Raw genomic sequence first — 21,993 nt, 5'->3', positions numbered from 1 at the left:
TGATGAAGAGCGAGGAAAAGGAGGAGTGAAGGTGAGAAGACAAAGCGTTTCCTGTAAAAGAGGCCAAAATGGCAAAGAAGAAGAGAAGAGAAGCAGCAAAAAGCTGGAAAGAGACCATGAACCGACTCCAGCGAACAGGAGAGAGACGCGTTTAAACGGGGCTGAATGGGAAAGAAGCCAGAAGAGGAAGAGTGGGGAAATAGGAATAGTTTGAGGAAATGGAAGGATGGAGAAGCAGGAAGAGGGACGCTTCTCGGGGAAGGGAGGGCTGCCCCCCCCCCTCCCCCTTCCTCCCCCTTTATGAGCAGAGCGCCGCGCGTCTCTCCTTTTTAGCCACAAAGTGCCCAAAGCGCCGAGCGGATCCACAGCAAACCACGGCCTGCGTCTGCGCACACCCCCGCACCCCCCGCCTCCGCCTCCGCCCCCGCCTCCGCCACGACCACCGCCACCCCACCCTCGCCTCATCTACGTCCGCCGTTCTGTGGCGATGGAGCCGTAACCAAGCTGAAGCGAGCGTGTGAAGCGAGGAGACGCAGAGCAGGCGGCTATGGAGGAGCAGCGCACGGAGGCTGGAGTCTAGACGCACGCAGAAGCCACCGACTCACTGCGCAGGATTACTTTTTGCAACATTTCGAACTCTGTCAGCGTCAGTAGCGCAGGATTTGCCCTCGTTCTTTGCGTCTGATCATCTGTGGCCATCACTGCGCGGCGAGGATGCAGGGGAAGGAGGCGAGCGCGTGCACGGGATGCTGGAGACTAACGCTGCTGTCATGCGTCCTGGCTCTGCACTTGATCCCACTGCGTGTCCACGGTAAGAACCCGCCTGCGTCCGTGCAAAGGAGCCCTCATATGCCCGGAAATGTGTGTTTCTGCTGCAGCAGCTCATTCTTCTCTGAGAATTAAGACACGGACACACGCTCCCACAGGGCAGACAGAAAGGAGGTCAGTGAGCCTCGGATTGTGGGTGAGGAGCCGCTTCAGCGCAGCTGACATTAACGACGCGTCTTAATGCAATTTGCTCACATTATTGTGAAATCGGGCTATTTTTGGTCGCCCAAAGTGAGAATAAACTGGATTTCTGTGAAATGCTACTAAACACATACACAGCAAACAGCGCGATGTGGAGGAATTTCCTAATTGAATCCGTTCCCTGGACAGATGTTATGATAATTAGCCTATTGATCATGTCCGTCCCTGTCTGAACGTTATTAACAGGCAAAATAAAACGTTTAAAGCAGAATTAGGTCAAAGACAAAAGCGGCCGATGCGTGTGATGTTCGCGGCAGCAGCTGGAGGTAACAATGGGGTCAGCGTGAACCTGCTGGACGCCGGCGACGCTGTAATAGAGGGGTTATTACACACATCAGCGCCAGTCCGTAGAATCACAGGTAAGTGGTGGAGAACGCGGAGCGAGGCCGCTCCACGGACGCGGCTCCACGGACGCGGCTCCACGGACGCGGCTCCACGGACGCGGCTCCACGGACGCACGCTCGTCACGGCAGGTTTAAACGCGGACAAACGAGTCGCAGCCAAACGCTAAACGAGCAGCTGGAGCGTCGCGGCTGCTTTAAACGCCGCCGTAGCGACATTTTACGTGGAGGATGAAGAGCTGTGACAGCGGCCACGTCCAGTCCGGAGGCGCACTGGCACCGCCGCACACAAAGGCGCGGATTAGGGCCGCGGACCTCATGAATAAACCATGAGGCTCGTACATTCTGATACACGAGGAAAAACGGTCGGAAGGAGCGACGTCGCGGCGGGTTTCGTTCCGTTTCTCCGATTCTGTGCGCAGATTATTAATCTAGTGTAATCTGTGGGATGAGGCGAGGACAAAACGCTGCTTTATTGTGTGAGGTTGAGATGTGGGAACGCGTCATTAACGCATCCGAGCTTCCGCTGAAACATTTGTCCCCGTGACCGAAGGCGGCTTCATCAGCCTTTGTTCCAGTCTTCTCACTAGTGGGCACAACTGGCCTCTCAACGTCCAGTCTGAGGACTTTGCAGTCTTTGCAGAACGGACGGTTTAAAAGCTGCAGGCAGCAGGTTACTGGGATCAGCCCAGTAACAGGTACTGGGCTGATCCCAGTAACCTGCAGCTTGTCGGCCTCATGGAGCGTCCACGGGTCTGGACCCTTGATCCAGGCTCTTCTTTGGGATGTCACAAAGTCAGAGATCACCAGCGCCTGGTTTGAGGAACGTGGAGCTCTTCATCCTCCTCTCCTTTTCTTCCTCCTGTGGCCGGATGACACAAATCTGCCCACTGTCTTTGATGCTCAGTGGGTTAATCTGCAAAGCAAATCCTGGGGTGAGTGACTCCACTCACCCCAATCCAACCTCTGTTACTGCAGTGAACAACACGCACACACGCACACATGCACATGCACACATGCACACATGCACACATGCACACACACACACACACACACACACACACACACACACACACACACACACACACACACACACTGTCTCCTTCACACTCGCTCCTTCTCTCCCGCATCTCCCTCGTCACCATGGAAACCACACACATCCACTGACTCTGCCTGGAACTGCAGTAATGTTTTACCACTTTGAATTTCACCAGTGCTCAAAATGTTGGGCTTTGACAGTAACACTGTGAAGTGAAGGCTCATCAGCGTAGTATTACAACGCGTGTTAGCGCCGTTCTTATTATTAAATGCGCTGGAGTTTGGTCCTGAGCAGGTTCGTCTTCACAGCTCGGCTCCAGCCTCAGCGGGAACGTGAAGCTCTCATTCTGGACGAGCAGCAGGCGTTTGCTGCCTCTGACCTCTGATCCAGCAGGTGATGGACACGCTTTCCTTCATGATGGTGGAGCTTCATGCAGCGAGTGGAGAACAGCTCCTACACCCACCCGGACCCACGGACCCACGGAGGCCCTCAGGCTCCGGCCCATATCAGCATGGCGGCTGGCCCGACCCGGGCCTCACCCGGCCTGTTTCAGCAGCACGTGTTCCACCGACCTGTTTCAGCAGCACCGCAGCTAAAATTATGCAGGATTTGAGTCGAAGTGCAACACAAAGAGAGCGTCTGCGAGTTTGAGCAGCCGTCATTCCAACTCACTCCACTTCCTGGTAGCTCTGGTTTTGAATCCGTTCAGTTTTACCATCAAACACCTGTTCTGTTCGGTTCTGTTCTGTTCTCTTCTTCTCTTCTCTTTTGTTCTGTTCGTTTCTCTTCTCTTCTCTTCTCTTCTCTTCTCTTCTCTTCTCTTCTCTTCTCTTCTCTTCTCTTCTCTTCTCTTCTCTTCTTCTCTCCCTCTGTTCTGCGGCGCCGCTGGTTCCTTTGTGCCGCGTCCTCGTCCCGTCCCGTCCCGTCCAGGTGTCGTGTGCTGCAGCTCTGACTCACTGCTGGTCACAAACATCCTCTCGTCTGCCTCCCACTCCCACCCAGGACGCAGTGCTGGGCTCTGAGCATCTGAGTGGCTTTGTCCTCGCTCCCTGTGCCCTTGAGCAGTAACGCAGACGTGTGCGTGTGTAATTGAGACAAATGAAGAAGAAGTGGACGCTGGTGTTGAGGCAGCGCCGCGTTCGCGTGAGTGTCGGCGCGTCCTCCGTGACGCCGGTCACTGGGTTCATGCTCGTTCATGCTTCCCCCTCCTCCCCCTCCTCCCCTCCTCCCCTCCTCCCCCTCCCTCCTCTGCTGCGCTCTGTCAGATTAGCATTCAGCCACACACGCACCAGCCATGACAACGCCACACGTCCGAGTGTTTGCTCTGTGACGCAGGTTTCTCCTCCGTTATTGTTCAGAGCAGGAGCAGGAAACAGCAAAACATCCAGTTTAAACAGCGCTTTCAAATCATCTCAGTGTTTTCAGCATTTTCCAGACAAGTTATTTTTTAAATGTCACATCAGCATCTGGAAACTGTGGGTCCTGAGCTGCTCCTGTTGGAGGTCAACACTGAAGTCTGTTTCTCTTCACTGAGTTCATCTGGTTTGAGCTGCGCCTCAGCGTTGATCTTACTTCATGTATTCGCACTAAAATGAAACAACTGCAGAATTTAAAATTCATGAGCGTCACGCAGACTCAGGCCTGATATCATTGTGGACTGTACAGGACCAACTCCATGTAACTTTAATGAGCATTAACAACAACAGGATGTGTAAACGTAGACGCTGGACGCCGGCTCACTGCGGTCGTAGTCGTACATCAGCTTCAGCGTCAGGATGTAAAGGAAGGAAAACGTACACGTTACCTTTAATAATCTCCCAAATCTCGTTTCCACAAAGATCAACTCATTATTATAATTATTAGTATTATTGCGTGTCCTTGTGCGTTTAAGATCTTGTCGGGTTTGCAGCACCGCATCAACTCAGTGAGGCCGAGGCCGTTTCCATGGCAACACATCATCCCTCATCCCACCACCTGTGGAGTCATAAATGAAAGGATTTCGTGTGATGGAAGAAGAAGAGAAAGAGACAGAGATAGAAACGCTCGGCCGCAGGGAGGAGGGATGAGAAAAAGAAGACGCGTGAGATGTAGAGGAGGAGGTGAGGAAATGGAAAGACGAGGTCAAAGAGAAAAGAAGAGGACGAGTGAGAGAGTGAGAGCCGCTGGTGGAAAATCAATGCTGAGCTTTCCAGTAGCCTGCATTTCCTCTTCATATCGATATTAATGAGCAGCGTTGAGCAAAGATAAAAACGCCTCATGGCTTATTCATTAGAGCCAGCGAGCGAGTTAGTGAGTGAGTGAAAGTGAGCGGGCGAGCGAGTAACTGAGTGAAAGTGAGCGAGTGAGTGAATGAGTGAGCGAGGGACATAACGAGTGAGTGAGCGAGCGAGAAACTGAGTGAAAGTGAGCGAGTGAGTGAATGAGTGAGCGGGCGAGGGACATAGCGAGCGAGTGAGTGAGCGAGCGAGCGGGTGTTCGGGTGTTTGTGAGCTTTTCTTCAGGTTTAGGTATTTGAATGTGAAATTGCTGAGTGAGGCTTTTCCCTGTCTCGGCTTCTGCTTCGTTACTTTGTCCTCGTTCCTCGTTGTGTTTTGCACCAGGAGACTGTTTTCCTGTCAGATGCTCCATTCAGTACCCACCATCAGTCAGTGGCCTGTGTGTGTGTGAGGACTTTGTTCTGGTTGTAATGAAGTTTGACCGTGGACGACTCAGACAGAAACGCTGCTGTTGGTATCAGACTCCAGGTTCCACCCGTGAACCCCGTATTGTTCTACAGGAGTCTGAGTCTTTTGTTTGTTTGCGTCTAGGGTCCGAGCTTCCGTCTGGGTCACCGATCGGCCTGATGGGCTCTAACTGTCCCGACCAATCAGGGCCGTCTGTGCTGCGTTGCCTCAGGTCTGTGGGGCTTTGGCGGCTTCTCTTCCTGCAGCGATCCGGCCCAAACAACGGAGCCGAGGCCCCGGCGGCTGCCAGCGCCGTTAACAGCACTTCAGCCCCCAACAATCTGACACACACACAGCAGCAGGAGCCAGAGCCGCCTCATTAGGACCGTCCACACTCTGCAGCCGGCGCTGGAAGCGCCCCGGGTACCAGCGGGTCACACTGGCCACAGACACAAACACACACGGACCAGTGAGAGGACTGTCCTTATGTAAGACGTCCCGTCATCAACGCTAACGAGGACGCAAACAAAGACGCCTTTATTCTGCCCGCTCCGTCCGTCTGGCCGTCGGCTCCGTCCTGGACCCAGACCCAGTCTGAAGTCCCCGGTCCGGACTCGACCCAGAGCTGCTCATTGCTGCTAAAGTAATTAAAATAACTGGCAGCTAAGGAGAGAAAGAGAGCTCTATCTAACGGAACCGCTGCAGGATTAAGTGCCTCCTTCATCGTCAATCGATCCAACAAGAGCTTCATCACACGACCTTCATCACGAGAGCTTCATCACAAGTGCTTCATTACGAGAGCTTCATCAGCGGCTGGCGTCAGATTCGTCACTTCCTGCCTGAAGATGATTTTAAATGTCTCATCACGTGGCTGGAAACTAAATGAACCTTTTAATGTAATCAGCTGTTTATAAGGTCAAACATGCTGTTAAAGTGTTAAAGCCATGTTCCTCTAAGGTACAGAACAGTTAGTGGAGATGATGACGACTGATTGAAATCATAAAAAGCTCAATATCATTTAAAACCCATGGCTTCAGCCTAGTTTTGTGATGCCCACTGTCTTTAATACTTAGAAACGCCACCACCTCAAACTTTCCTTCATTCACCTCAGTGCAGTCGCTGAGGCGGAACCTAACCCGCTGTCTGTCAAGAGGTTCTCCCTCGTTAATCCAATTAGGCTAACGAGGCGGTGAAAGGGAGACGACTGAGCTCAGAGACTCGACTGACTGACAGCTGGAGTTTACTGAGCGTGCTGTTAAAGTGAAACTCTACTCAACCCTGGTCGACACTTTGAACCAACATTATCATAGTGAAAGGACCAGTTGATGCCACTGGAAGTCATGGGCAGTTCTGTCACCTCTTTCATGCCCGTCTTTCATGACGTTTCCCTCCTGTCGTTGCCTCGTCTTCTGTCCCGTCAAAGCAGTCGGGTTCGTGTTCGTCCGTCCTGAGTGTAAATAGTGCTGAAGACGGAGTGGTTTTCTCAGAGAGTCACACAACAAGTGTTTTCACAAGAACAGGAGAGGACTCGCAGACGGATCAGCAGCTCAACAGCCCCGGCTTCAAAGACGCCGCGAGCGGCCGTTGCCGGGAGACGAAGCGCTGTCCACAAACAATGAGCATCTGTGGGCTGCTTTTATTCCTCGTGTCCTGATCAGTGGTGGTAAAACGTCTTCAGACCCCAGAGGACAACAGTCAGACGCTACAGTGTCTGTGGCAGAATTGCCTTTAATGAGAAGCAGGAGCAGAGACCCAGAGTGGATCCTTCTGCTGCGCGCCGTTATTTAACAGCCCAGACTTCAGTTTTCGGGCCCGTTTTGGCTCAACAGCAGGGTCTGGTCCCAGTGTCACAGACACAGACTGAGGACACGTCCTGCAGCCGCACACAGGCCACGTGATCAGTTACTGGTCCACAGCGCTGAAGCTGATTGATGAACCTGAACCTGATAGTAGAGGAACGCTCGGCCCAGGTCTTCTCTCCACTGGAACCATGCGACTGTGGCTCGTCAGCGTCTGAGCGCGTGCAGACGTGACGCCGTTTAAACCAACACACTTCACTGGAGGATGTGGCCAGTTTTAAACTGCTGAGGAGACATTTGGAGATTAAACTGATCAGAGCTTAACTGTGGCCGTGCGCCATGTGGTGGAGGCTGTTGACCAAAGTTCTTAACAGCCACCACCACCTGCAACCACTAGAAAGGAGGAGGAGACGGATGAGACGCGTCCTTCGAAACCTCTGCTGAAGGTGTAGCTGTTCAGTCCAACAACCAGTAACCTCTCGACTTGGCAGCAAAGTGTGTACGTTAATGTTAAAACCACCGAGCCTCAGTTCAACCGGCGCTGGTTCCACCCACTGGGCTCCACCACATAATCCCTAATCCAGCTCCTCACCACTCACGGACATTAGTGAATTATTCCTTTAATCCAGGAGCAATGGGTGTGAGCTGCGTGAAGTAAGGGAGGCTCGCGTCTCATCTTAATTAGCTTCCACCACTGGACTCCACTTCGCCCGACGGAGGCCGGTCGCTGCTGCGTGTGGCTGTTTGAACAGCAGCAGATGTTGCCTCCAGCTCGGTTTTTATTCTGCTCAGTGAATATTTGCTCATATGGGAACACTTGTGTGACGTCTGGGTTTGGGTTGGATTGCAGTGACACAGGTGTAACTGTCTCCATATCTGTTTCCATCTCAGCCAGTTTAACTTCAGGGGTTAAAGTTTTCATTGTAATGGATGCTGCACTTTATGGCTCGCTGTGGCTCACTGAGAACTTGACTGTGTTTTTACTGGAAGGTTGAGCAACATAAACAATAGCTTTTTGCAGATTTCTCCTAATTAATAGATATTACTCTCACCAAGATGTGTCTCTCCATAATAATTACTTCTTTTAGGTTAAGACATTTAATACAAAAATGCAGAGATTTAAGATTCTGAATTTGAACTGTAATAGATCAAATAAAAGCAGGAGACAAACAAAGCTTTCATGTTTTTTGTGTTTGCAGGAAACGCGGTGGAAACCAACATCACTGAACCTGCTAACGTGACCTCTGTGCCGAGCGAGGAGGAGGAGGGGCCCGCCAAGGTCAACGAGGTCACGGTGTCTCTGAGCAGGATGAGCGCCGGCGCCGTGACCCCGAGGGCGGCCCGGAGCCCCCGCGGCGGCGACGACGAGGAGCAGAGCAGCGGCATGTTCGCTGAGACGGTCGCTCCCACGGTGGAGAGAGGCAGCGCGGCGACCACGCCTCAGCTCAGCCCCGACTCGGCTGAGACGGAGAACCTGTTGCCTAGCAACCCGCGCAGAGAGAGCGGCGCGGAGGCCGAGGGCGAGGAGGCGGAGGAGGAGGATCGTCCGCCGCACACCGAGCCGCCGTGGACCGACGCCAAGGACACGGCCGTGCTGGACCTGGACGACCGCGTCGCCACCGCCTCGCCGCCCGCCGCCGCCGCCGCCACCACCAACGCAGACGTCCTCCACGTGGACTTCTTCGACCCCTCGTCTCGCGGACGCAACCTGGACCTGGCCCCTCCCTCGCCCTCGTCGCTGGCTCACGAGCTGCAGGGCGGTGACCCGACCTCCTGGGCGGTACCGACCGAATACGACTTCTTCACGCCGTTCGAGGACGGCGTGTCCCCCACCACAGAGGACTACTACAGCACCACCTACGAGCCTCAGCCCCCCGTGCGCTCCAGGCCCTGGGTCCCTGGGCCGGGGCGCCCGGTGGACGGCCCGGCGGGGGCCCTGCCGGCGGACGGGTCGGACGGCGTGGGCGGCTGCCGCGCGGGCTACCAGACGGTGAACGGAAGCTGCCGCTCGCCCTGCGACTCGCTGCCCAGCTACTGCTTCAACGGGGGGCAGTGCTACCTGCTGGAGGGCATGGGCGCGTTCTGCAGGTGAAGCACCAGCACAGAGAGGCTCCTCCATTAGCCCTAACGAGCTGCAGGGGGTGGGGCCGAGCCACTCGCTGCACTCAGTAGCTCAATGTGTTGCCATGGTAACGAATCTAGGTGGAGGTCAAAAGTCAAACGGATTATGTGAATCATTTCTGATTTATGGTGTAAGCCACTGAGTAGATTGAGCTCCTCAGCCCACGTGGTGGGAACCGTTACGCTGGTGATAATAACGCAGCACACGAGCGATTAAACAGCTGGGAGGGGCTGATGATTGAATGATGTTAAACTTTAGGGACTGACCTGACCTTTATATTCAATATGCAGCTAGAGCATATTGAGCTTCTCACTACTCAGTAAATATGATGAATAGAATGGAAGAATAGTAAGTGTCATTTCCTGCAGCTTCCGTTTTGCAGCCACCATTTTGTTCTGATGCTCAACCTTTATTCAGGAAGAAATCCATCACACACGAGGCAGAAGACAATGAACGCCCACAGCAAAGACTTATCACACAGCACACAGGCTCACGTCTGAGGTCTGAGGCGTTCACGCCCACGAACAGAGTCTCGTTTCCAAATGGCACATTTAACATACACGTCCCCCAATCAGAGAACCAAGCGGCCAATCAGCGAGGACGTCCCTCCAATTAGAACAGCTGCACACATTCACATGCAAATATGCACAGCTGCGATCAGCTCCGGACTGGAGAAAATATTAGAATGACTCACCCAGCCTGCTGCGACTTATACGTGTGATTAGCATCAACAATAAGAGAATTGTAGAGGCAGCGATGATTTGAAGGTCGGTGTTAATTACTGGAACCCAAACGAGAACGAGAGGTAACATCAGATTCATTTTTGTGTTGAACATACACAAACTGTGGGGCAGTGGGTCACACTGTGGACTCGCAGACGCCCTGGGTTCGATTCCGGGTCCAGTTGCAGTTCTGTGTGGAGTTTGCATGTTCTCCCGTGTCTGTGTGGGTTCTCTCTGGGTTCTCCGCCCCCCCCTCGACCCCGAACGGGAAAAGCTGGATGGATACACAAAATGTGTACAAAACATATATATAATTGAGGCCAGGCTCGATAGAAGTATTACAGTAGAGCTGGTATGTGGGTGAATATTCCCATGTGAAAACATGTGCGATTAGAGCACTGTTGGGTCCATTGTCTGAACCACCAACCGCTCATCATCATCATCATCATCATCATCATCATCATCATCATCATCATCATCATCATCATCATCATCAGTACCATTAGCTCTGACTCTGTTGTTGACCAGATAAAAAGACTATTGTGAACAGCCACAACCACGTCGTCTCTGTTGAATGGGATCAACACATTTCTGATCCGGCCCGGAGCGGTGCTGGAGCGCTGCTGGAGCGGTGCTGGAGCGCTGCTGGAGCGCTGCTGGAGCGCTGCTGGAGCGGTGCTGCTGAGCTGACAGCCCGGTCCAGATGTTTAGGGCAGATTTGGGGCCTCCGTCAGCAGTTTTCAGCAGTTGAGTCAGACGAGGGCTGGGAGGAACTGGGAGGAACTGGGAGGAACTGGGAGGAACTGGGAGGCAGCGACTGCTGGGCCGCGGCTCGATGTGGGTCAGTGGAGCCCTGGCACCGACGAGGCCGTCCGTCCCCACAGAATGTATGTGAGCAGCACGCGTGAGCGCCTGCACACGTGAGGACGCTGCACCCTTCACACGCTAGCGAGACGGAGGTGCAGTAAAACACGCACCCTTAGAAAAGCTCCTTTCACCACTCGTATTTCCTTCCGTGACCTGAAGAAAACGAAGCAGTAGAAAGTGAATGATTGCTGCTTCCAGTAAGAAGAGTTACACCCAGCTGCTAGAAACACACTGAGATGCGCCACTTTATTAGGTACAGCTCTACAGTCCAGTTCAGTCTAATACAGCACAGCGTCAGGAGTGTAAAGTTCCAGCTGAAGTTTATAAAGTTGAACAAAACTAGAGATTCTGCAGGAAAACACGAGGACCCGCGTCGCAGTCTGCTGCTGGTTCTTCTGCAGCATGTGGGACCTGTCCCTGCTTTAACTCAGCTGTGCACCGGCTCCTCTGAACCTCTGACCGCTAGCATCTGACTCAGTGCTCAGCTCCTTCCTCTGCTGGAGCTGCAGAGACGACAGAAGCAAGGCCGAAAGAATGGAAGATAGTGAAAGAGAAGGTGTAAAACGCAGAGTGAAGTAGATAAGAGAGAGAATGATGGAGAGAAAAGGCAGGAAATCAATGGAACAAACAAAAGAGAAGAGGCAGAGGAGTGTGGAGAATGAGTCAGAGCCTTCTACCGCCTGCCAGGATGGAAACGACTCGGCCGAGCCAGGTTCAGTTTAATGGAGAGGGAGCGTGTGTGTGTGTGTGTGTGTGTGTGTGTGTGTGTGTGTGTGTGTGTGTGTCGGCTGCAGCTTGATGTAATTAAGTAAAGCTTTGAGCACCAGCGGCAGTTTTTATCCATTTCAGAGTTTATGATCACATCATGGAAACACAAGTACCGCCCCCCCCCCTTACACACACACACACACGCGCGCGCACGCACGCACGCACGCACGCACGCGCGCGCTCGACCTCGTGTGTTGTTGCCAAACGTGTCCTGGCCTCACACCAACTCCTGACTACGTGAACGCACAGATTAGTTTCTGCTGCCACTGGTGGGTTTGACTGAAGTTCGACGCTTTTATTGGTCTCTCTGTGGAGCTGACCACTGTATCGAAGGGATTTCGTGCATCAGTTCTGCCTCGAACTCCTTCAGACGTTTTATGATCTTATTTTGAAACAGAAGCAGAGAGGGAATCACCGGTTCACATTGGTGACTTTGCCTGAGTGGAGTGTGGAGCGCTCATCAGCGGTTTCTCGTGGCTGCTGCAGATGGTAACAGGCAGGGATGGCGTCAGGACGCCACAGAACCGAGACGCACCGCTGCTGACGGCGGGTTGAATGGGTCGCTCCATCAGAACCAGACCCTAAGGAGCCGTATCTGTGCCCGGCGCTGAGCCGCCTCCAGGGACGATGGGCTTCATTTGAACAGGTTTTCGTTCAGCTTCATTCGTGGACAGACTTGGATCAAAGTGAGTTCAGCTCATGTCCTGTTGGAGGGAGTCGTTCTCTGTGGCCACTAAAAGGTTCTGTCTGCGTGAAGGAGGCAGAGGTAGTGAGATTTTATTGAAGCTGGTTGGGTTTTAATGTGATGCAGAGATGCCTTGAAATCGAGAAGGACGTGTGATGACAGACAGAAAGGATGTGACCTGAAACAGGGTTTCAGACGGAGGTGGTGGAGCCTTCACTGCTGCAACGCAACAGAACCTACACTGAACTGAGTCTTTCATCTTGTTCTTGTTAAAACTAAAAAAAACTATAAACTTTTATTCTTTATTCAATTTCCCATAAATGAGTGCACAGCGTCTCCTTCTCTCCTGATGTTAATGTGTGGAACCGAGTTCTCCTGAGGTCATCACATCCACCCCTTCTTGGGTGTTTCACACATGACTCTGTTTTTCCTTCGGCCTTTAGTCCTTGTGTGAGAAAATGTGTGCTTTGTTTTGAAAGAAGAATCCACTTAGAATAGTTCTGTTTTGATGCCAGCAGAGGATTTATGCTAAAATATTCGTGATCCTGTGCTGTCAGCCCAGATCAGGTCGCCCGGTCCAGCGTCTGCTCGCTCCTGCTTCCGCTGCCCTTCTGAAGACCTTGTTATCAAAGGGCCTCTGCTCATTCTCTCACCGTAATGTAAAGAGTTCACCTCTGCAAAGAGACACGTAATAAATATTCAGAGGAGTAAACAGTGACAGGAGAGAGGCTGAACTAGACTTCTCCAAAGTCAATATCACCTTATAAAAAGTAGATGTTGGAGGGGATGGATGTTAATGTAGCTTCAATGGCACCTTCTTTATTTCTGTGACTTTCTCTGTGTTGATTGACTTAATGTTAAATGGAAGCCGAGGCTTTCAGTTCGTCAGACACTCTCAGGTCATCCGGCAGTTTTCAGTTCTTCATGTGCTCTCAGTTCTTCAGGAGCTCTCAGTTCTTCAGGAGCTCTCAGTTCTTCAGGTGCTCTCAGTTCCTCAGGTGTTTTCAGTTCCTCAGGTGCTCTCAGTTCCTCAGGTGTTTTCAGTTCCTCAGGTGCTCTCAGTTCCTCAGGTGCTCTCAGTTCCTCAGGTGCTCTCAGTTCTCAGGTGTTTTCAGTTCCTCAGGTGCTCTCAGTTCCTCAGGTGCTCTCAGCTCCTCAGGTGCTCTCAGTTACTCAGGTGTTTTCAGTTCCTCAGGTGCTCTCAGTTCCTCAGGTGCTCTCAGTTCTTCAGGTGCTCTCAGTTCTTCGGGTGCTCTCAGTTCTTCAGGTGCTCTCAGTTCTTCAGGTGCTCTCAGTTCCTCAGGTGCTCTCAGTTCCTCAGGTGCTCTCAGTTCTCAGGTGTTTTCAGTTCCTCAGGTGCTCTCAGTTCTCAGGTGTTTTCAGTTCCTCAGGTGCTCTCAGTTCTTCAGGTGCTCTCAGTTCTTCGGGTGCTCTCAGTTCTTCAGGTGCTCTCAGTTCTTCAGGTGCTCTCAGTTCCTCAGGTGCTCTCAGTTCTTCAGGTGCTCTCAGTTCTTCAGGTGCTCTCAGTTCTTCAGGTGCTCTCAGTTCCTCAGGTGCTCTCAGTTCCTCAGGTGCTCTCAGTTCTCAGGTGTTTTCAGTTCCTCAGGTGCTCTCAGTTCCTCAGGTGTTTTCAGTTCATCAGGTGCTCTCAGTTCTTCAGGTGCTCTCAGTTCCTCAGGTGCTCTCAGTTCCTCAGGTGATGCCCTGCTGACTGAGCATCCGTCCACCGCTCTTCCTGGACCGTGCCGTCTGTCCCATCTCTCCACTCCCGACCTTCTGCTCCCCCACGTCTCCTCCCTTTTCACCCTCCATTACTCCTCATCAAAACCAGCAGGGGGTCTTATTAGGAGGCCACTGCCTCATGTGCACCATTGTCACCCTCTGCAAGTGGAGATAAGGACGCTGTGCCTTTTGTCTCTCGGCGTCTCCCCCTCGTGTCCCTGCAGGCCTCACTAGTCAGGTAAATATTGAGGAGGTTTCTGAGCTCGTTGTAACGAGGCTCAGGTCGGCTGACGCTAACTCTCTGTGCTGCTGCTGAGCGATGAATGCTCTCTGTGTGACTGCAGTCAACCGTGGCGGTGCAGATAATGACAGGTTGGCCGTGGGAGACGGGGGGGGGGGGGGGGGGGGGGGGGGGGGGGGGGGCTCTGAGATGTGTGGGAGGTTTTACATGGGGACGGAGGATGAACACAGGTCCCTGCTGAGAAATCAAGTCAAACATGAAGAACTCGTCCCTGCTTTAAGAGGAGAGGTTTCACATTAGTGACAAAGTGCTTGGTGCCTCTTTAAGTGAGACGCAAATAAACCCGCGTTCCTGTTGGCCACTGTTTTCAGTTGGTTTGGTCTTTAACCATTTTACATGTCACCTGAGTTGTGCCCCAAAACGCGGACGTGTAAAACACAGAACCGCTCCTAAAGTCTCTCTTGAAATCCCAACGCGTCAGTGAACGCCTCAGCTGGGCAGCGTGAAGCAGCGTGGACCCCTTCGCCTCATGTGGTTTGTATTGACTCTAATGAAGGACACCTGCCTCTGGGTTTAGTGTGTTTAATGACAGCATTCGTTGTTTGTTTGCAACATTATTTGGTCCAAGTAGTTTATTTTAAACTATCAGGCTTCTTTTATGTTTTGCACCATCTGTAATGGACTGTACATCACTTCATTAATAACCTGACACCTTTTTGAATCTTTTGATGACGTAACTGTTGGAGTTTGTCCATGCTAACGCTTCCATAAGCTTCGTCTGCGCCTCAGTAACAGAAGCTGCAGCCAAACGCCGCCCGCATCACATTAGAGTGGTTGAAACACTGGATGTTTGTGTTTGTGAAGAGCAGAGCTTCACTGTCAGACCTGTTAATTGCTTTTGGAACAAGGGAGACGCAGCTCATTGTTTTTGTTTTCAGATTTTTTTAAATACCAGGATAACTAGAAGCATGAGACACGATTCAGCTGGAGGCGCTTTGCAAAAGAATGAAGGGACAGGAAAGAGGTCGTGAGTGTGAGCAGAGATTTCCAGGCAAAGAGGAGCTGACGCATTCGTGTGATGGAGCGACGTGTCGACGCTGTGATGACCGTCCTCTCATTTCACCCTTCCTCCTCTCTGCCTCTTGCTCTATTTGCATTTCCCCCATCTTCCTCCTGCATCTGACTTCCACTTACATAAACCTCGTCTTTGTGTGAAGCCTCAGCGCATCCAGGCCTCTTTGAAAATGTGATATTGGGCCTCGTCGCAGCCGTCTCCCTCTCACACACACTCAGCCGGAGTCCTGGGTCGTTGCCAGTGTTTTCCCTCAGCTGGCAAAATAAAAGCATCAGGGATTCAGGCAGGATACAGGAAGTCAGTCTGTGAAAGGGGCCTTCTTATCATGTGCAGTGGCGACGGAATGTGTCCATAATAAAAGCAACCAGCAAGCGTTTGATCAGTTAAACACCAGAGTCTGTAGATACTAATGAGGAAGAGAAAGAAGATCTCTCATGCAGAGCGGAGCTACCTTTAAGGAGATGTATCGGATTAGTACCCTGGTTAGTTAGTAATCTGGTTAGTTAGTACCCTGGTTAGTTAGTAATCTGGTTAGTTAGTAACTTGGTGAATTAGTAATCTGGTTAATTTGTAACCTGGTTAATTAGTAATCTGGTTAGTTGGTAATCTGGTTAGTTAGTAATCTCGTTAATTAGTAACTGGTTAATTAGTAATCTGGTTAATTTGTAACTTGGTTGATTAGTAATCTGGTTAGTTAGTAACCTGGTTAGTTAGTAATTTGGTTAATTAGTAACCTGGTTAGTTAGTAACTTGGTTAATTAGTAATCTGGTTAGTTAGTAATCTGATTAAGCATGTACCTAGCAGAGTTTTACAGTACTGCCTTTATTACGTTTGCTTTTTTGCAAACGTGCATGTAATCTGATTACTTAAGTAATCTGGTTCCTTAAATCCCTGTAATTAACCTGGTTAGTTATTAACCTGGTTAGTTATTAACCTGGTTAGCTCTGAGCGACGACCGAGCCTGGGTTTGTGTCTCTGGAGCCTGTGTACACACACGTCTAGCTGTGTTGACTGTTGACCCTGTGCTCACATGCACCTCAGCCACGTCGCTCAGCCGTGCTGCGCCCTCATTAAGCAGGCGGTGCATTCACAGCCCTGCTCACGGAGCCATCTGCCTCCGCTGCCTGCTCCCGGGCGTCCGCCGTCCTCCATCGGGACTCGGTGGCAGCTGCTCGTGTGTGTTTTCTGGCGTGTGTGTCCACATATGGATGTCCTCATGAATTACATTACAACTTATGAGCACAGCGGCCTTTTATGGCTGTGTTTGTGTACGTTTGGCGGCGTCCTCGTGTGTTTTCGTGCGACAGTGAAGTGTTTATAGGTGGAAAATTCCCCCGAGCCGTTTTTTTTTACTGTGTGTTTCCAGACACGCGAAGTGACGTCATGGGTCTTTGTTTTATGAAGATTTAAATATCGAATCTTGCATCAGGATGTTACATCTGATACCAGTTATTTAAAGTTTAAAGCCTGTGTGGACGCGTTCAGGTGATGAACAGAAGACTGAGGTTTCTTCTTAGATGAGGTTTTAACACAGATCTGCCTTCTGCCCCCCCCCACCTTCTCAGGTGTAACGTCCAGGACTACATCTGGCACAAGGGCGCCCGCTGCGAGTCGGTGGTGACCGAGTTCCAGGTGATGTGTTTGGCCGTGGGCGCCTCGGCTCTGGTGCTGCTGCTGCTCTTCATGATCGTCGTCTGCTTCGCCAAGAAGCTCCACGTGCTCAAGACGGAGAACAAGAAGCTGCGTAAGCGCAGGTGAGGCTAAGGCGACGACGTGGGAGGGTTTTGGAAGAATCATCAAACTTAAGTTTAACATCAAACAGGACATGTAGAAGTGTCCTCTCCACTCGATTCCAGTTCTTTACTTATTTATCAGGCTGATGTTAATGTTACTGGACAAATAAAGTTGAGCTTAATTTACCTGTAACATTAAACACCACCACTGGGTTGAAGGTGGAACAGCCTGATTTAAAGCGGACAGACATCAACCAGGACCAGTCAAATGAAAGCAGACACAGACGCATTATTAGAGGATTCAAAGGTTTAAAAAATAATGGGACGAGGATGTGGTGGAAGATGAGGAGGCTCTGAGACAGTGGAGAACGGAGACTGGGGGATGGGTGGCGAAGAAAGAAAGAGACGGAGACAGGGACAGTGTGATGGAGGTGGGGGTGGATGGCGACTGCTTCTAAAATAGGAAGTGGTTTACAGGGAGCAGGCGAGGAAGACAATGAAGGAATGCTGCAAGAGCCGAGGAAGAGGAGGAGGGAGGGGCGGCGCCGAGAGCTGATGGCGAGCAGCCGCTGGAACGAGACAAATGAGAGGGGAACAAAGGAGCGCTCTGGAAAAGGATGGACTGTGGGAAAATCCAATCACTGGTGTGGACTTTTATGAAGATTAGTTTCTGAAAAGGAAGTATTTATACACTGTTGCGTGAAGTGACGTGAGGTCCGAGGTCGGCTCGCGTCGGCTCCAAAGCCCGTTTTCTGCTGCTTTGCTGTCATGTTCAGTGGCTCAGTGTTCGTGAACAAGCTCTCAATATGTCAAACAAGCAGAAAAAAGAAATCCTGCACGTTATGAATTATGAACTACTTCTGTTTTTATTATGGAGCTGGAGACACTGGAGTCTCATCAGATGCATATGATCATTTCATTGCCTCCGATTACGACAGAAACACTGCATGCAAATGAATGAGGTCCAATCAGCACCGGTTGAGCAGAGGAGAGGCAGAGTGACAGCTGAAGGCTGCAGTGGGGGAGGGCGACGCTCGGACCCCGCGTTGCCGTCGCCGCTGTTTCAGCCGCGGGCTCCATAGCAACAGAGCCGCCGCGATGAGCAGCCAGTGTGGACCCAAAGCACGGAGCGCTCAGCACCAAGAGCCCACGCTGCTATTTTTAGCTGGTCGGGTTTTGTGCTAGTCACGGTGGAGGACGGCGTGATGAAGATGATGGCGAGGAGAAGCAGCGGCGTGGTCGGTCCCAGCAAGCAGAAATATAAGAGCAGGCAGAGAGGGATGATGTCACTGGTGCTGTGGATCCAGCTGAAAGTAGGGCAGTCTGAGCAAAACAGGGGAGGGGGGAGGGAGGGAGGAGCGGGGGAGGCGGGGCTGACCTACATACAGCTGTGCGACCTGAGGGGTGTGTGACAGAGAGAACACAGCCTCTTCAAGCGTCGACTAAAAGAAATCAGAAGGGGACGGTGACAGATAGGACTGGGTGACGCGAGGGAGGGAGGGAGGGAGGGAGGGAGGGAGGGAGGGAGAAATGTGGAGGAATGAGGGAGGAGGCTGCAGAACCAGCACGGCGCAGTCCACGCTGAGGATCCACAAAGATCCGTTTGATGGTTCAGTCCTCGCGTTGGTGCGCTGACAAGTCCTATGAACACGAACTCCCACGCTCCCATCTGTTCCTGGGAACTGCAGTCGCTGCAAATGAGATCAGACCCAGCGTTCTCACCAGCAACATAGAGAAAGAGAGACTGAAGATGGATGCTTTCCTTATTACGCGATGCTCCTGACTCCGTGTCTGGTTCAGCAGTGACATTCTGATATTGTCAGTCATGTAAATGTTAGGAAGATTCCAATCAGGCGCCTATAGAAGAATCAGTGTCACGTGTCTCTGCATCAGGTCCACATCGACCAGAGGTCTGAGCTGAAGACAAGGAGGGAAAAGCACTGTAACGGGCCTAAAAACAGAGTGGTTCTGTGGGTCCATTTGGACCCAGAGAACAGGATCAGAGTCAACGGTGCAGACCTGTCTGTCATCGAAGGTTTCCACGGTGACGGGAGGCTTTTCATTCAGTCCCAGAGACGGAAGAAGAAGAAAGAGCACGAGATTCAGAAGAACGCTGACGACACAAAAGGAAAAGTCTCCTGTGCAGCAGGAGCCCCATCTTCAGCAGATCATTGGATGTAGAAGGAAACGAGGGAGTCTCTGACGCTTCACATCCAAACAAACAACACTCACATTAAGATGTGCTCAGTGTGACGTTGTGTTTCACTTCCAACGGTCACGTTAGGACGACATGTTTTTCTGCACAACGGCTGAAAGACGTCCTGAGGAGTCGCTGTGTGATGGGACACTGATCAGAACCTCTGCTCCTTTGCTGGACTGGTTCCGTCCGCTTCCATGCGAGGACGTGAAAGGCTCGTAGAGATCCATCATCTGGTGGATCCTGACTCCAGTTCATCCTTCAGGATTTCTGCCTTAATCTCCTGTTTATGTCAGAAACCAACACAAGCAGCTGTTCAGGCTCCGTGTGAACAAACTCCCATTATTTCCTGAGGAAGTAATCACTGTTTGGATCGTGACACAGTCTCATCAGCCTGACGTCATCCTCCACATGAGGAAGCAGGCCCATGACGGCTGCCGCCTGTGACCTCAGCCTTTGGTTTTCATTGTTGGGAGCGTTTTACACAGCAGGAGATGCTGAGTTTGTCTAAAACGCGTCTCATCAGCTCCATTTCAGATGCACCTGGTTTTCCTGCAGCCGGACTGATGCCGTGCAGCGGATGACGTCACTGTGCAGCTGCTGATAGTGATGCATTAATATTATTAATACTGGTAACATCGACGTCCACAGTCCCTGAACGGTAGATGCAACACGTGCTGTTTAAATTAGACAGAACTGAATCACAGTGTTGGTGCTGGCGCCGACAGACTCGGGTCGACGGTTCCGCCTCCTTTGAGTCAGAGCTGAGTTTGTTGCATCACAGATACAGTCAAACGTTGTTTTCTGTTTGCTGTGGAACTAATGCTGCTCTCGTGCTTTTTCTCTCCCTCCTGTTTGTTTCCTGTTCCCGTTTCCTCGTGTCCTCTCTGCTATTTTCTTGGCTTATATTCTTCCAAACCTGCTCGTCTACCTGACTTTTGCTTTTACCCCCTGATCTAATGTGTGTTTTGGCTTCCTTTATTCCCTCTCTGTTTCCTACAACCCCCCCCCCCACACCTCTCTATCTGACAACCAGCAGTAAGTACCGGCCTTCATCGGAGCAGCACAATGATAATTTCTCGCTGTCCACCATCGCTGAGGGCTCCCACCCAAATGTAAGGAAACTGTGCGACACCCCTCCTAACGTCCCTCATGCCCGTGCATTGGCTTACTATGATAACATTATCTGTCAGGTAACGTGGTTCTCGCCTCTCTCAGCCCTTTTTCTGCACCTCCCTCCTACCAAACCCCGCTCGGGCCCCTGAGTCCCCCCACCTAACGCATGGGCATGAGTATTCTCCAATAACCTGAGGAGTTTAACACTGAAAGATGTGGATGGTTGGGTGTAAGCGCAAGAAAGGATGGCAGGAGTTTCTCAGGGGTGGTTGATGGATGTGGGTCCACAGTCAGAGACCGCAGCAGCGTGGTCCTCCTCCTGCTTCAATACACGCACTGTAGCTACAAAGCATCATCTGGACACACACATCGAGTGCAGAGCATAATCAGCAATATGTGAAGTACGCCGGGAGGGAATAAGTGTTTATGAGTCAGGAGAATCGTTGCAGCTTGTTACCATGGCAACGCGATGCATGTCAAGAGGCATATTTCCCTTTGTGTTTATTGATTTCTTTTCTTGGGTTATTTTTCATCGACCAGCTTTTAAAAGTGACAGCGAAAACAAATGGAAACAGAAAGCATTCCAGCCTCTTCAGCCTCTTCACGGAGCTGCTGCAGAAGCAGCTCAGAATTAAAAGGTTTCACTCTCGTGAAGCCACCTCCCACTAACATACGTTGACTGATCAGTGTCTTAGAAACACTGAATGCAATTCTGACAAAGAGCAGATGCAGCATAAATCAGCTCAGCGAGGGAATCAGGCCACTAACACAGTTGGGTTAAAGGTTAAATCTCCACCGCAATCATTTATGGACCCGCCCTGACTCCAGTCTGGGGAAACTCCCACAATCCTTTGCTGCGACCCTCCCCATCCCGTCTCTTTGTGCTCAGCCTGTGACTACCTCTTGCTTCGGTATGTCACAGCATGGCGCTGACATGGGCCTCCGGTGGCCATGTCAGCCTCTGCAGCTTCGCTTTGCTTTGCTTGGTGTAAATGAAAATGTACTTTTAACTTGTTTATCCTGAAAATGGGCAGGGAAAGAGGGCGGGACTGCTTTTCTGTTCTGGGGAGGGGACCAGGTAAGCTAAGGGGCTGGGGTTATCAGGATAAACATCTGGGATGCAACGTCTCGCTGCTGCCTGCAGGAGGCAGCAGCGAGCGTGGGCGGCCACGTAGCAGCAGCGCTCCGTCCGAACCTTGTAGCGGCATCAGTAGCTTAGCTACAATTGGTTTTTCCTTCATTTACATCTTAGGAAGTGGTACCACCTTCTAACAACTCCATCAGTAGTAACCATAGTAACTGTGAAACTCTACATCCAATCAAATCGTTGAATAAATAGAAATGTCTCGTGTCTTCTCATCCAAACTAACGATTTCACTGCCCTGACTTCAAATCCCTAAACTGGAGTAAAAACCATCTTTCACGACCTTTCAACATCTTTAAGTCCCTGCTCCTCTGGTTTGAACAGTGTTTGTTGCGTGCGGTGGTGCAGTGGAGCAGTGTTTTGCTCAGGACGCACCCAGGAAGCTCAGCATCACACATCTCATCCAGATTTCTCCCTCACTTGTTTTTCTTTTGTCATAGTTCTTTGCCTGTCGATATTTTTAAGCTGAGGTTGAATCTGGACCTTGTATTTGCTTCAACTGAAACAACTGCTGTTCAAATCAACCGACCAGCGAGATTTTGGTACAGATAAATCAATCTAAAATATGCTCACCAATACAGCAAATAACCTCAACTCCCGTCCACACTAACGACCTCGGGCCCGTTAAGGTCCAGGCAGCACCGGAGAGCTTGAACTCAGCGAAACCATAGCCAGCTGGGAGTATCCGTTGTCGTCTGGCAGGAAGTCCCTCTGCCTCTACAGGCCTCT

At 51.3% G+C, this 21,993-nt stretch overlaps 1 protein-coding gene across 7 annotated transcripts in view; it reads left to right on the top strand.

Annotated features, from left to right (window-relative positions):
* Positions 1 to 322: 322 nt before the first annotated feature.
* The window catches only part of cspg5a (chondroitin sulfate proteoglycan 5a), a 26,670-nt gene continuing 4,999 nt past the window's right edge, over positions 323 to 21,993 (top strand). The window contains exons 1-4 of one of the 7 annotated variants that reach the window (XM_029129169.3): positions 323 to 811; positions 8,071 to 8,959; positions 16,640 to 16,828; positions 20,041 to 20,119. In XM_029129169.3, coding sequence (XP_028985002.1) covers positions 715 to 811; positions 8,071 to 8,959; positions 16,640 to 16,828; positions 20,041 to 20,119 — 1,254 coding nt within the window. In that variant the 5' untranslated portion in view covers positions 323 to 714. Of the gene's footprint in view, positions 812 to 8,070; positions 8,960 to 16,639; positions 16,829 to 20,040; positions 20,198 to 21,993 lie in introns of all 7 variants that reach the window. The other 6 variants (XM_029129166.3, XM_029129164.3, XM_029129163.3 and 3 more) reach the window with 6 other exon arrangements.

This window comes from Betta splendens, chromosome 16 (genome assembly GCF_900634795.4).
Source record: "Betta splendens chromosome 16, fBetSpl5.4, whole genome shotgun sequence".
NCBI lineage: Eukaryota > Metazoa > Chordata > Actinopteri > Anabantiformes > Osphronemidae > Betta > Betta splendens.
This window is presented reverse-complemented; position numbering and strand designations above follow the sequence as displayed.